At 34.7% G+C, this 12010-nt stretch overlaps 2 protein-coding genes across 2 annotated transcripts in view; one reads left to right on the top strand and one right to left on the bottom strand.

Annotated features, from left to right (window-relative positions):
* The window catches only part of LOC144443560 (BLOC-1-related complex subunit 8-like), a 6419-nt gene extending 1205 nt beyond the window's left edge, over positions 1 to 5214 (top strand). The window contains exons 3-6 of the mRNA XM_078133091.1: positions 1 to 82; positions 1027 to 1091; positions 2104 to 2211; positions 3496 to 5214. The exon at positions 1 to 82 is cut by the window's left edge and continues 31 nt beyond it. Of these exons, the coding sequence (XP_077989217.1) occupies positions 1 to 82; positions 1027 to 1091; positions 2104 to 2211; positions 3496 to 3679 (439 nt within the window). The 3' untranslated portion in view covers positions 3680 to 5214. The remainder of the gene's footprint in view (positions 83 to 1026; positions 1092 to 2103; positions 2212 to 3495) is intronic.
* Positions 5215 to 7515: 2301 nt separating this feature from the next.
* Positions 7516 to 10719, bottom strand: LOC144443160 (uncharacterized). The gene is made up of 5 exons (XM_078132527.1): positions 10704 to 10719; positions 10130 to 10324; positions 9152 to 9668; positions 8596 to 8681; positions 7516 to 7793 (listed from the first exon to the last, which is right to left on the bottom strand). Exons 1-5 carry the CDS (start codon positions 10717 to 10719, stop codon positions 7516 to 7518), a joined length of 1092 nt encoding a protein of 363 aa, XP_077988653.1.
* Between the last annotated feature and the right edge of the window lie 1291 nt (positions 10720 to 12010).

The raw sequence follows: 12010 nt of genomic DNA, 5'->3' as shown, positions 1-12010 counted from the left end.
AGTTGCAAACGAGCCATCTTTAGCTTTATACCGACTCCAAGAACATGTGAGGAAAACGCTCCCAGTGTTGTCTGACAAGAGGGTAAGAGATAGCTTAGGTTATTCCATTATCTAATAATGGTTTACTTAGTAACTTAATTCATGTCATATATTGACACGTTATGTCAGCATCTGATTCCTAGTAAGAGTGAGATTCACAATTCTAGCCATAATTAGATGACAACAGCATAAGATTCAGAATCAGATCTAACAAATTCTCAGGATATGTGCCCAGTCAAATGATCTGCTAAGCATACATGTACAATGTACATGTCTAAGGAAAAGGAACGTTAAATTGGCATACATCATGTAGTTGGTACTAAGTATTTACAAATACATATTCAACATTTTAACGTTAAAATAATGTCCAAATGTTTACCTTAAGTAGAAAGAAACTTTGCATATATGTACATTTTTAAGGTGTTGGTCATTGTAAGCTGCTCTAAAGACCTTTGTGCTTGCATGTTGGCTTTGTGTAGTTGTGCACTCATTGTTCTCCCCAAATTGTGGAGACCCAAAAGAGACTACTAGTATTCATTGTGTTCCAACATTACCTGCTGGGTTTGTAGTATGTGGTCCAACATTACCTGCTGGGTTTGTAGTATGTGTTCTAACATTACCTGTTGGATTTGTAGTATGTGTTCCAACATTACCTGTTGGGTTTGTAGTATGTGTTCTAACATTACCTGTTGGGTTTGTAGTATGTGTTCCAACATTACCTGCTGGGTTTGTAGTATGTGTTCTAACATTACCTGCTGGGTTTGTAGTATGTGTTCTAACATTACCTGTTGGATTTGTAGTATGTGTTCCAACATTACCTGTTGGGTTTGTAGTATGTGTTCTAACATTACCTGTTGGGTTTGTAGTATGTGTTCCAACATTACCTGCTGGGTTTGTAGTATGTGCTCCAACATTACCTGCTGGATTTGTAGTATGTGTTCCAACATTACCTGCTGATAATGTGTTTATTTGTATTAACAAGAACAGAATGAGATGAAAGGTCTTCAGCAAGAGATTCAAGGAATGTGTTACGATGCAGAGTATGCGTCCAAGTAGGTACAAATTTTAGTACAATTACCATCAATTTAAAATAACTTTCCAGTCCATATTACTTGTATAAGTGGATTTGTAAGCTGTTGGCAGCCATATTTGTATATTATAAAGGCATTACCCAGTATTATGCATGATCCAATGGGCTTGCATGATTTAGCAGCCTTTCCAGCAAAGAGCAATTTAGAGCACAATGCAGTAGTATGGCTAGTATGTTGACAGCCGTCTGATTGGAAAGTTACACAGTTAAGAAATTTGAGCATCGTTTTTGGTTGTAACATCAATAATAGAAATAAAACAAAACATAATTATTGCATATTCTAGAACTATTGCAGCTACTACTACATAGACATGTGGCACCAAGATCCCTAACCTTATTGGGTCCCTCTTGTTTGGGTCACAAAATGGAATTACTTACATTACATGCAATTGCTAAAAAATACAAAGTGAAAATTATTGGCCGTCCATTGTTTAGTGGCAGCCCTTATTAGTGGTCGCCCATTGTCTCATGGGGCTAGCCTCATAAATATACATACATGCACATTGAATATTCATGACTTGCCTTGCATTGTGTTGCCTAGTACATTTACAGAATATCCACACATGACTTGATTCAGTTGTTCCATACTCATGAATATACAGTGTTCAACCGTTCCATTTTCATTTTATTTATTCCATTTATGTTATATTTATTTCTCGGCAATTGCGCATAATATAAGTAATGTAAGATCATAACATGATTATCTACAACCCAAAGATTACAAAAATGCCTTTATTTCATGGGTATGGCATTCCCCATTAATATTTCAAAAGGACCAGCAAGGACCAGTCATATGGCAAAGTTTGGAGAGATTTGAATAATTTTAATTTTTAGGGAAATTGTCCCTGGAGTGTATTCTACTTTCATTATTAGACTTTTTATCAGTGTTTATCCTTTTTTTCTCAGAAACTCAGCCATATCACTTATTCACCAAAATTTTCCTAACCCAAGAATTGTTTTCCATTTTGTCACAGTGCAGTGAAACGTATGCAGGGCAGTGGACAATATTTCAGCAGTATTGATGAACACATCAAGAAAGCTATTTATTTAAAACAAGAACTCAGCAAGACCAAATCTACAAAGTAAGCCAATGTTTTACCACAAGTTTAACACAAGAGACTACAAGAAATCCATTGTATTTCACTAATAATTAATACTACATATATTTAGTTAGATTCTTCTCTGTATACAGCCATAATTGAGGTTAAAATCTTAACTATTGTTCTGCAGGTCAGCAAACACTTCAATTCCAACTCCACACCAACCCTTGTCTTCTGCCAATAGTTCACCAGCTCACCAGGTATCTAGCACTTCCTAAAGATACACTTGATGTGAGATACAATAATAGCCCACTTAAATCAATCAAATCTGACAGACTTTGGGCATTACTTTTAACCAGCATCTTATGTGGAAAGTCCACATAAACAAAGTATCAACAAAAATAAGTACAAGTATTGCCCTACTGCGTAGAATACATTGTTACTTGTTATGGTAAAGCGAAAAATGGCTCTCAGATTGATTATGGATGCCCCCAGTACTGCTCCATCTGCACCACTTTTTAACGAATGCAGAATTATGATTGCACAAGAAAGAGTTAAGTACAGAACCAGTTGCCGTGTTTACAAAGCACTCAACATTTGACATCCCAATATATTTCAGATGTGTTTACTAGGATAAATAATGTATAATCCCGCAATACCAGACTCAGCAGCCAAAACAATGTCCTGTATGTCCCCACAATCAAATTAATGTCAACGTCCAGAGCATTAAGACATGCTGGTGCAATCACTTTTAATAAGCTTACCGAAAAAGTTTATAGAAACATATTTTAAATAAGTGTTTCTGACAGTTTTATTGATCCTACATATTGTATATTGTATTTGTCTTTTATTTGTATTTTTGTGTGTGTTTTTTATTTATCATGTTTTATTGTCTTTTAGAGGGCCCTGGGGAAGACTAGCTTTTAGCTAACCAGGTTATCTATGATTTTTCACCCTCTTTAGATAAAGTTTAAATAATTGAATAAATAAATTTGATAATATGGGTGTAACAATGGGTGTAGGCACTTGAATGGAGTCATACTTACAAAGTCATGATGCACATTGTGAAATTTAACAACAAATAAGGCTGTCATTCAGTCAGTCACAAAACAAAGTGGCTATGTCTCATATAGCATATATGCCAGTGATATGAAGGTGAAAACACATTAAACAAATATGGTCGCCATTTAGTCATGTCACAAAAGTGACATACATATCATGTTTCACATAACATGTTACCTTTGTGCTATGTTTGGTTGAAATCAGTTAGATTCTTCTCTGTATACAGCCATAATTGAGGTTAAAATCTTAACTATTGTTCTGCAGGTCAGCAAACACTTCAATTCCAACTCCACACCAACCCTTGTCTTCTGCCAATAGTTCACCAGCTCACCAGGTATCTAGCACTCAAGGTACTCCAGAACATACAGCAATAGTGGCAGCAGCGACAGTGCAGTCCAAGTCAGATAGAGAGAGTGAGAGTGGTGACAAATCAGCAACTCCAATCTAAGAACCAGGTTTTGAAGGCAAGATATATGATACTGCCAGCAAAGGAATCAGATATCGATGGGAATGGAGACGCCAACATTCCCAAAACCAATGTTGGAAATGTATCAGCTTGTTAAAATTTTGGATGCATTTACATGTGGTATAGTGGTCTTTACTGTTCTGGTAACCCTAACCCTAACCAATTTCTGTGCAATTGTACGAGGAATGTCAATATCTGAGCTCAAGAACTGATGACACCATCACCATAACTGATGACACCAACACCAGAACTGATTAAGATTAACTCAGCACTAGAACTGGTGACATCAACCCTAGAAGTGATGACATCAACAAAGAACTATTTGCATTGACTCTTGTTGCTATGTATGACAAAGAAGAATTCCTGCATTTGCTTGTTAGTAAATTCTACAATATGCCATATCGTGGCTACCCATTTCTTAGCCATTAGGCCTAAAAAAAATAATTGTTTGGTTCCGGTAATACCCAACCCCACCTAGTGTTTCATTGCCAACCCTAAAATACCCAACCCCACCTAGTGTTTCATTGCCAACCCTAAAATACCCAACCCCACCCAGTGTGTCATTGCCAACCCTAAACTATTTTTACCTATTCGTGAATAAAATAATAAAATCGCAAAAATTGTGAAGTCTCAAGAGAAACAGTGGATGCAGAAACTAACGTCAACTTAAAAAGACAAAAGAAAACTGTTCTTCCAATCTGTAGTGGCTGTACATCTGATAGGAAGAAATAAATAACACTGAGACCACTTGGAAAACAATGGAAAACCTGAACTTGACACTCACACATGGAAAAAAAATTATATAATAAAATAAAATAAAAAATCGACCTACCCCACCTATTCTAAAATTGAGTGTAATCGGAACCACGCAATTTTTTTATTAGGCCTTAGTGAAACAGATGTACTGTGAGAGTGCCATAGATTAGGTAAAATGAGGTAAAATAATCTTTTCATCATATATGCTGAACTCATGGCAAATCAAGAAGTTGTCAAGAAAACAGACATAAACGAAAACCTGTGAGTTCCCAAAACTTAAATAATTGAACATAGAAACAGAACTATTTGAACTAACCAAAATGTTATTGATGTTTACCATGAAATGACGGGAAAGGACAAGTTTCGAAGTATACCGGTACCACAGCACTACATGATTCTGGCCCACCCTTCAGATCAATGTCAACTGTGGAACAGTGCCCCCCAGTGACCAACTTATACAATGTGTAATCTTTCCAATACCGGTAACTACAATATGACAATGTATAAATTTAATTAATAGTTTGCATATTCACTTCTTCATTTCATGCATGTGAACATGTATGTATAACATAGACAATGTATAGTTAATAGTTTGCATATTCACTTTTTCATTTCATGCATGTGAACATGTATGTATAACATTGACAATGACTGAATGTATAGTTAATAGTTTGCATATTCACTTCTTCATTTCATGCTTGTGAACATGTATGTATAACATTGACAATGTATAGTTAATAGTTTGCATATTCACTTCTTCATTTCATGCTTGTGAACATGTATGTATAACATTGACAATCAGACAATTACTTCAGTTGACAACAAAAATGTATTTTATTTGAATAAAAATATTTAATACTAAATGTAATGGTTAAATATTGTATATCATTTTTTTTTAAGTTTGTATTTTCGCAGTATAAACACCTTCCCAGTTCACTAATGGACATAAAATGCTGTTATGACTTCCTGAAATTGTTTGTTACAATATTCAATGGATTTATTGTAAAATTCTGCAATGAAAAAATGTTTTGATGTAAACTGTCTCTCACATTTGTTGGACTGAACTATAAAATATGGACATTGATTTAAAATTAAAATTATATTTTTTGATCACCAACTAAATTTAGATAGTTCAAATACAGCTGCTTATTAACCAATCATCAACTTGCTTTTATACATAACCTAATGAATCCAGAATTCTACACACCCAAGTAATTATACAATATATGTTTTTGAAAAATTGATTCTCATATAAGATTCCCTGTTTTTGATAACTTTTAATACCTCCATACAGAAATGATCTACCTGATTTGGTGAAAACACTAATATAAGTTCAAGTCATTGATGTCGGTGGTGATATGAATGGCGCCCTCTATGTTAGTTTCTACAATAGTAAAGGCTTTCGTTTTTTGAATACATTTTAAGCATATCATGATTTCCAGTTCATTGATAAAGGATTGGTTCTTCATTGCCAAATCTTTCATACTCTACTTATCTAATTATTTTACAGGATTGTTGAATGATTTATACTGTATTAATGATTGTCATTTGCTGTGAAGTTGACCATGCAGAACCTAGCCTCTATTGCTACTGACTGTGCTGTAAAACTACAGAGTATACATAGCTATGTTGAGTAGGCTCAGCATAACAACCACTTAATTATTAGCAACACCAAATAATTCATTACATTGTAGGAGTTGATGACATCACATTAATCTTACATGAGTGACTATACTTGGAATGTCATGTGCTATACTGATGTTTTCATAAGAAGTAAAATTTCATCACAAAGGAATTCATTAGTGTAATTCATAAGTTATGTTTTTGGAATTCCATTTGTAGATAGTTTAGCTCTTTAAACAAATGATGAATCTGGAAGGTTGGCAGGAAAAAACAAAAAATTCTGGCTTCTCAAAGGTTTAATTTGATCTAGTTGCATAAAATACTGATTTTACATTGAATGTACAATAGTCTATAGTGTGTGCAAGAAATGATACACAGTATGACATGAAGAAACACTTAGCTTAGTGCAGACATGTAATATCCTTGCCTTATTTAATCATGTGATCAAACTATTACCCAATCAGGATGGAGCTTGTTTCTCTACACTTACTGATCACGTGACCATGACTACTGTACAATAGGATTGAACGTCTTGATTGTGTTACATGCAATACTTCCAACAAATTTTTACATCATTCTAAAGACTTCTAAGATATACTTTGCATAAATAAAATTACAATAGATGTGAAAGTGATGGCAAAGAATTTAACTTTAAAGACACCGATAAAAAGCAGCTAGTCATATAGATAAATATATATAGCATTACTAAACATACATTTTCTCCAATTTAAAAATAGTAATAGTAAAATTTTATTTTTTATAAAAAAAATTGGGCCACATGGATGACAAATTGGTATTTATTTTGGATTTTTCATTTTTAAACCAACTTTATCATGTTTTCCTACTTGAAAAATCAATATGAAACAGCTTGACCAAGTCCTTGTTTGTAATTCAGTAAATTGCAAAAAGGGTAAAAGGTGTGTAAAAAGTTTATTATTGTTATTAACATATTGTGTGTGTGTGTGTGTGTGTGTGTGTGTGTGTGAACAACTTGAAATAAAAAACTGCCTGACTAAGTGCCATGATATTTGGTGGAGACATTACTTTCGGTGCCTAGATGAAAATTTGTACAAATGAGTGATTTGATCAGTGGTTTTCAAGTTACGTCCAAAAAAGAGTGATTTTCATAAATTCATAATGTTACATAATCACTTGGCTAAAGTCCATGGGATGTTCCATTATCCTGTAAGGATGGTTTCATGTTTGAAGTGTTTCCCTCGCTGCATGTGCAAGTCAGACATTGGATTTCAGGTGTGCACATTGCCATTGGCAGTATTTTTGTGCCAAAATTCATTACATTACAAACACAGACATGGTATATGTTGTTTGACATTTTCTTTTCAAGTAGAAAAACAGAATTGTTTTGTCAATTGCAACTCCACAATAAATACCCAAATCTCATCCATATGACCACTTGAAAAAGTTCATATTATTTCCTGTCATACTAATGTTGATAAATTACTGGGACTTGAAGGTGGTGCATGATCAACATGATTAATATGAAGATAGGGTGCCTTGAGGTCTATGCTTTGAACACTCTGATCTGATTGTCTTTCATATGGACCAAGTCCCCTTGCTATTAATGACTGTTCAACTTTCCACACATAACAACTCCACGAAAAACTATACAGGATAAAAATGAGCCCCAGACCCATGAACGCTGTGGAAATGGCTGCAGGGACAACTCGGAATTCAAGGAATAGATATATTCCAAGTGCTGGAATAAAGAATAAAATGAAAGGTAAGTACATGTATCATAGTAAGTAGCTGTATATGGTGTTTAAGTGATACAAGTGAACAGTTACCATTCATTTAGGTATCACTGTATTACCATTAACAACTTGAAGTTATGATTATAAAGTTAACATAATTATAATAGTGAACATATCAATGTCACTATAGCAGTATGCATGTATGTATGTATGTATGTATGTATATATGTGTGTATGTATGTATGTATGTATGCATGTATGTATGTATGTATGTATGTATATATGTATGTATGTATGTATGTATGTATGTATGTATGTATGTATGCATCACTGGGGAAATGATTGACTCAGTGAATCCATGATGTGTCTTTCATACCAGTAATTCATGTCCCATGACCTTGGACTTTCTCTGTTCACTACACATGTGCAATGAATGTAATCATCACAGCTTTAAGTAGCATAAGTCTAATGTGGTACAATCTTTGTTACAAGCTTTAGTAGTGTCATGCAGATTTCAGACATGGATGTTACAAAAATTATACAAAATGACTTCAAAGGAAAAGTGATAGCTGATCATTGAAATAGTTCCAATGTTGCAATGTTTGAACATAAAAAAATAAATTTTGAGGCTTGCTTCAGATACAAATTGGTTGGGATCTGCCAGCTTGTTTTATATGTGAATACATTAAAATTTTGTACTTTATTTGGCCTGACTTTCATTTTGTGGTGAATAAAACTGACCATTTCAACTATGAGAATTCATATTGACTATTGTTCCAACTACATAAATAGATACCATCCCCTTACCTATGAGAAATACAGGAATGCCAGCAAAGAACGACCCGATGGCTAGGAACCTTGTACTTGCTGATTTCTTTAAAAATTTGTAAGCCCTACAGAAGAACAAATATACAATATACATGAGAGATGCATACCTACTACCCAACAAAACAGTTGAGTGATTTCACGCACAGCAGAATAACAATGCCCTCCAGTGTACCTTCTAATCAAATTTAATGCACCACTGATGCACCAGAATATGATCTTCTCTATTTCTTACTATGTGGTGACTCAAAAGGAACCCACATTTGTTATCAGTTTGACCAAAAACAAAATATTTTTTCTTTCATTAGACAGCACAACACCATCCATTCATTGCAGATTATCATAATCAGGTTAAAGAGGCTAGGGAGTCTCTTTCTTTACCCCTAACCTTATTATTCTGCATTCTTGTCAAATCAAGAAATAAAAGTAAATTTTGTATAAAACAACCAATTCAACGATTGTTTTCCTTGCAAGTTTTTAATTGTCACTGATCAAGTTCAGTTATTATCAAAATGAATAATTTTTCTTGAAATCTTACCTTTCTTCACCTTGGGGTAGTTTTAACATTTTAGCAGCAAAATAACTCTGTATTGAGCACACCACAACACAACAAAAGTTCAAAGTAGCACAGAATGTAGCGAGTACAATTCCAGAATCCAGCATATTGTTATACACTTGTTCCGTAATAACAGCATTGTAGTATGTAGGAGTTGAGCCTGGTTGGAGTACAACGTTTTGTTCCTGTCCTTGTAACTGGAATATGAGTAGAACTGCCAGCACAGCAATGATCATAGCCAGTAAGCTTAGGATGCCTAATGCTGCAAGACTCTTCTCAATACCAAAGTCTTTCCCAAGCAAAGTCAACCTGGACACACTAAGGCCACTTAACTTCTGGATGTTGCTCTTAGAAGTCCTGCTTGCACCCCCACTTAGGTCAAACATTTTTTTTGTTGATGGCATAGATTCAGTACTTGGATAGCTTTGAAAAACAGAGCTATCCACTGAGTCTTCTGGTTCTTTCACAAACTCCAGAATTCCTCCCTTTCTGGTTCCTACTGTTAAATGAGAGAAATTGAACCCAAAATATGTCAACAGTGAGGCATTAATCCAAACATAGGTCTTTCAACACTGAGCAGTATGTCCATGAGATTGTGTACTGGTAGTACTTAATTACAATCAACACAATGTAATTATAATGTCATACCTGTGTTGTCAAGTGTAATGAAATTTATCCTGATAAGCACAATGTGATCTGTACATAGGGTAATGTTTCTAGCATGGAGTTCCAAGTGCTTTCACCAACACAAATACTTGAACCAGGATATCTCCACACATAAAATCCAGTTGCAGAACTCTTCAATGTTTCCCAGCTTTCATCAAATCCAATGAATTCTTTATAATTTGAATGTTTTTTCTCGAACTTATAAAATGAAATGTCACCACCTGTATGAGCCCAGTCTGACCTTAGCTTGCCATGGAATGTATTGTTCTGTAAACATCTACCACCAGTACATACCACACGGGGTGGGTTTTTTGCCTTCTGGGCAGTAACAGGATACAGTATATTTACAGATATGCGTAAAATGTGGCTGGAACCATTCAACATATGCAGTGTAGTGATATTCCAAAATATTCACTGCTACTGAGGTGATACATTCCAACACCAACCTTATACAGTTGTCAAGATATGAAATGGACTGCAGTAGAGTTTCTGGATGAAATACAAAGAACATTACAATTAGACATTGCTTGCAATGAATATATTTCATGGCTGGTTTTAATTATGTGCACTTTAGGAGTCTGACATAAGATTCAACCCTGATAAACATTTGGCAACATGTGAATTTTATGATGAGCAAGGCTTACATGTCAAAGTGTAACTGCATGTTTTAACTTGGTAGCGTTTTAGTAGACATAATTGTTTTGGTACATAGCTTGCCAACTGTACTTTGTCATTTTTACTATGTACTGGTTATAAACCATGATAAGTTGAATTTTCTTTTTAAAGATAGTTTTGTGAAAAACACTGCAATTTATAGAAAAAGGTCTTCTCAGGAGTAAAGACAGACTATAAAGACTTAGTTAGTTACCTGTGACTTGTAACATATTTATATTGTACATATGTATTTAACACTGTATTTTGACTGTTCTACTACTTAAAAACATTTATAAACAAAACAACAACTGCAGTCTTTTTATAAGTATAGTGGAAATTAAATTCCATGAATATCAATTACTTTGACTTGAGGCTATCAGGGGTCAAAGTTGATTGAAATTATTAGAATATACAGAAATGATTCAATAAAAGACTATGGAGTCAATCCCAGGTACTCACATTAATTTTGTCTTATAGGTGGAGTCGTAAGGATTACATCAGATTATTCTTTTGTACTGGGATAATTTGTTTTATAGGTCTGCCAGACAATTGCTTTCACTCCTAAATTTGAATCCCAATCTGATCCCATGGCCTGTAATTCACCACTGTTTTCATTCCTAAATTTGAATCCCAATCTGATCCCATGGCCTGTAATTCACCACTGTTTTCATTCCTAAATTTGAATCCCAATCTGATCCCATGGCCTGTAATTCACCACTGTTTTCACTTCTAAATTTGAATCCCAATCTGATCCCACGGCCTGTAATTCACCACTGTTTTCATTCCTAAATTTGAATCCCAATCTGATCCCATGCCTGTAAGTCACCACTGTTTTCACTCCTAAATTTGAATCCCAATCTGATTCCAGGGCCTGTAATTCACCACTGTTTTCATTCCTAAATTTGAATGCCAATCTGATCCCACGGCCTGTAATTCACCACTGTTTTCACTTCTAAATTTGAATCCCAATCTGATCCCACGGCCTGTAATTCACCACTGTTTTCACTCCTAAATTTGAATCCCAATCTGATCCCATGCCTGTAATTCACCACTGTTTTCACTTCTAAATTTGAATCCCAATCTGATCCCAGGGCCTGTAAGTCACCACTGTTTTCATTCCTAAATTTGAATCCCAATCTGATCCCATGGCCTGTAATTTACCACTGTTTTCACTTCTAAATTTGAATCCCAATCTGATCCCATGGCCTGTAAGTCACCACTGTTTTCATTCCTAAATTTGAATCCCAATCTGATCCCAGGGCCTGTAATTTACCACTGTTTTCACTTCTAAATTTGAATCCCAATCTGATCCCATGCCTGTAATTCACCACTGTTTTCATTCCTAAATTTGAATCCCAATCTGATCCCATGCCTGTAATTCACCACTGTTTTCACTCCTAAATTTGAATCCCAATCTGATCCCATGCTGTAATTCACCACTGTTTTCACTTCTAAATTTGAATCCCAATCTGATCCCAGGACCTGTAAGTCACCACTGTTTTCATTCCTAAATTTGAATCC

Source organism: Glandiceps talaboti, chromosome 12 (genome assembly GCF_964340395.1).
Source record: "Glandiceps talaboti chromosome 12, keGlaTala1.1, whole genome shotgun sequence".
Taxonomy (NCBI): domain Eukaryota; kingdom Metazoa; phylum Hemichordata; class Enteropneusta; family Spengelidae; genus Glandiceps; species Glandiceps talaboti.
Note: the sequence above shows the minus strand (reverse complement) of the source record. Positions and strands in the feature narration are given on the sequence as shown.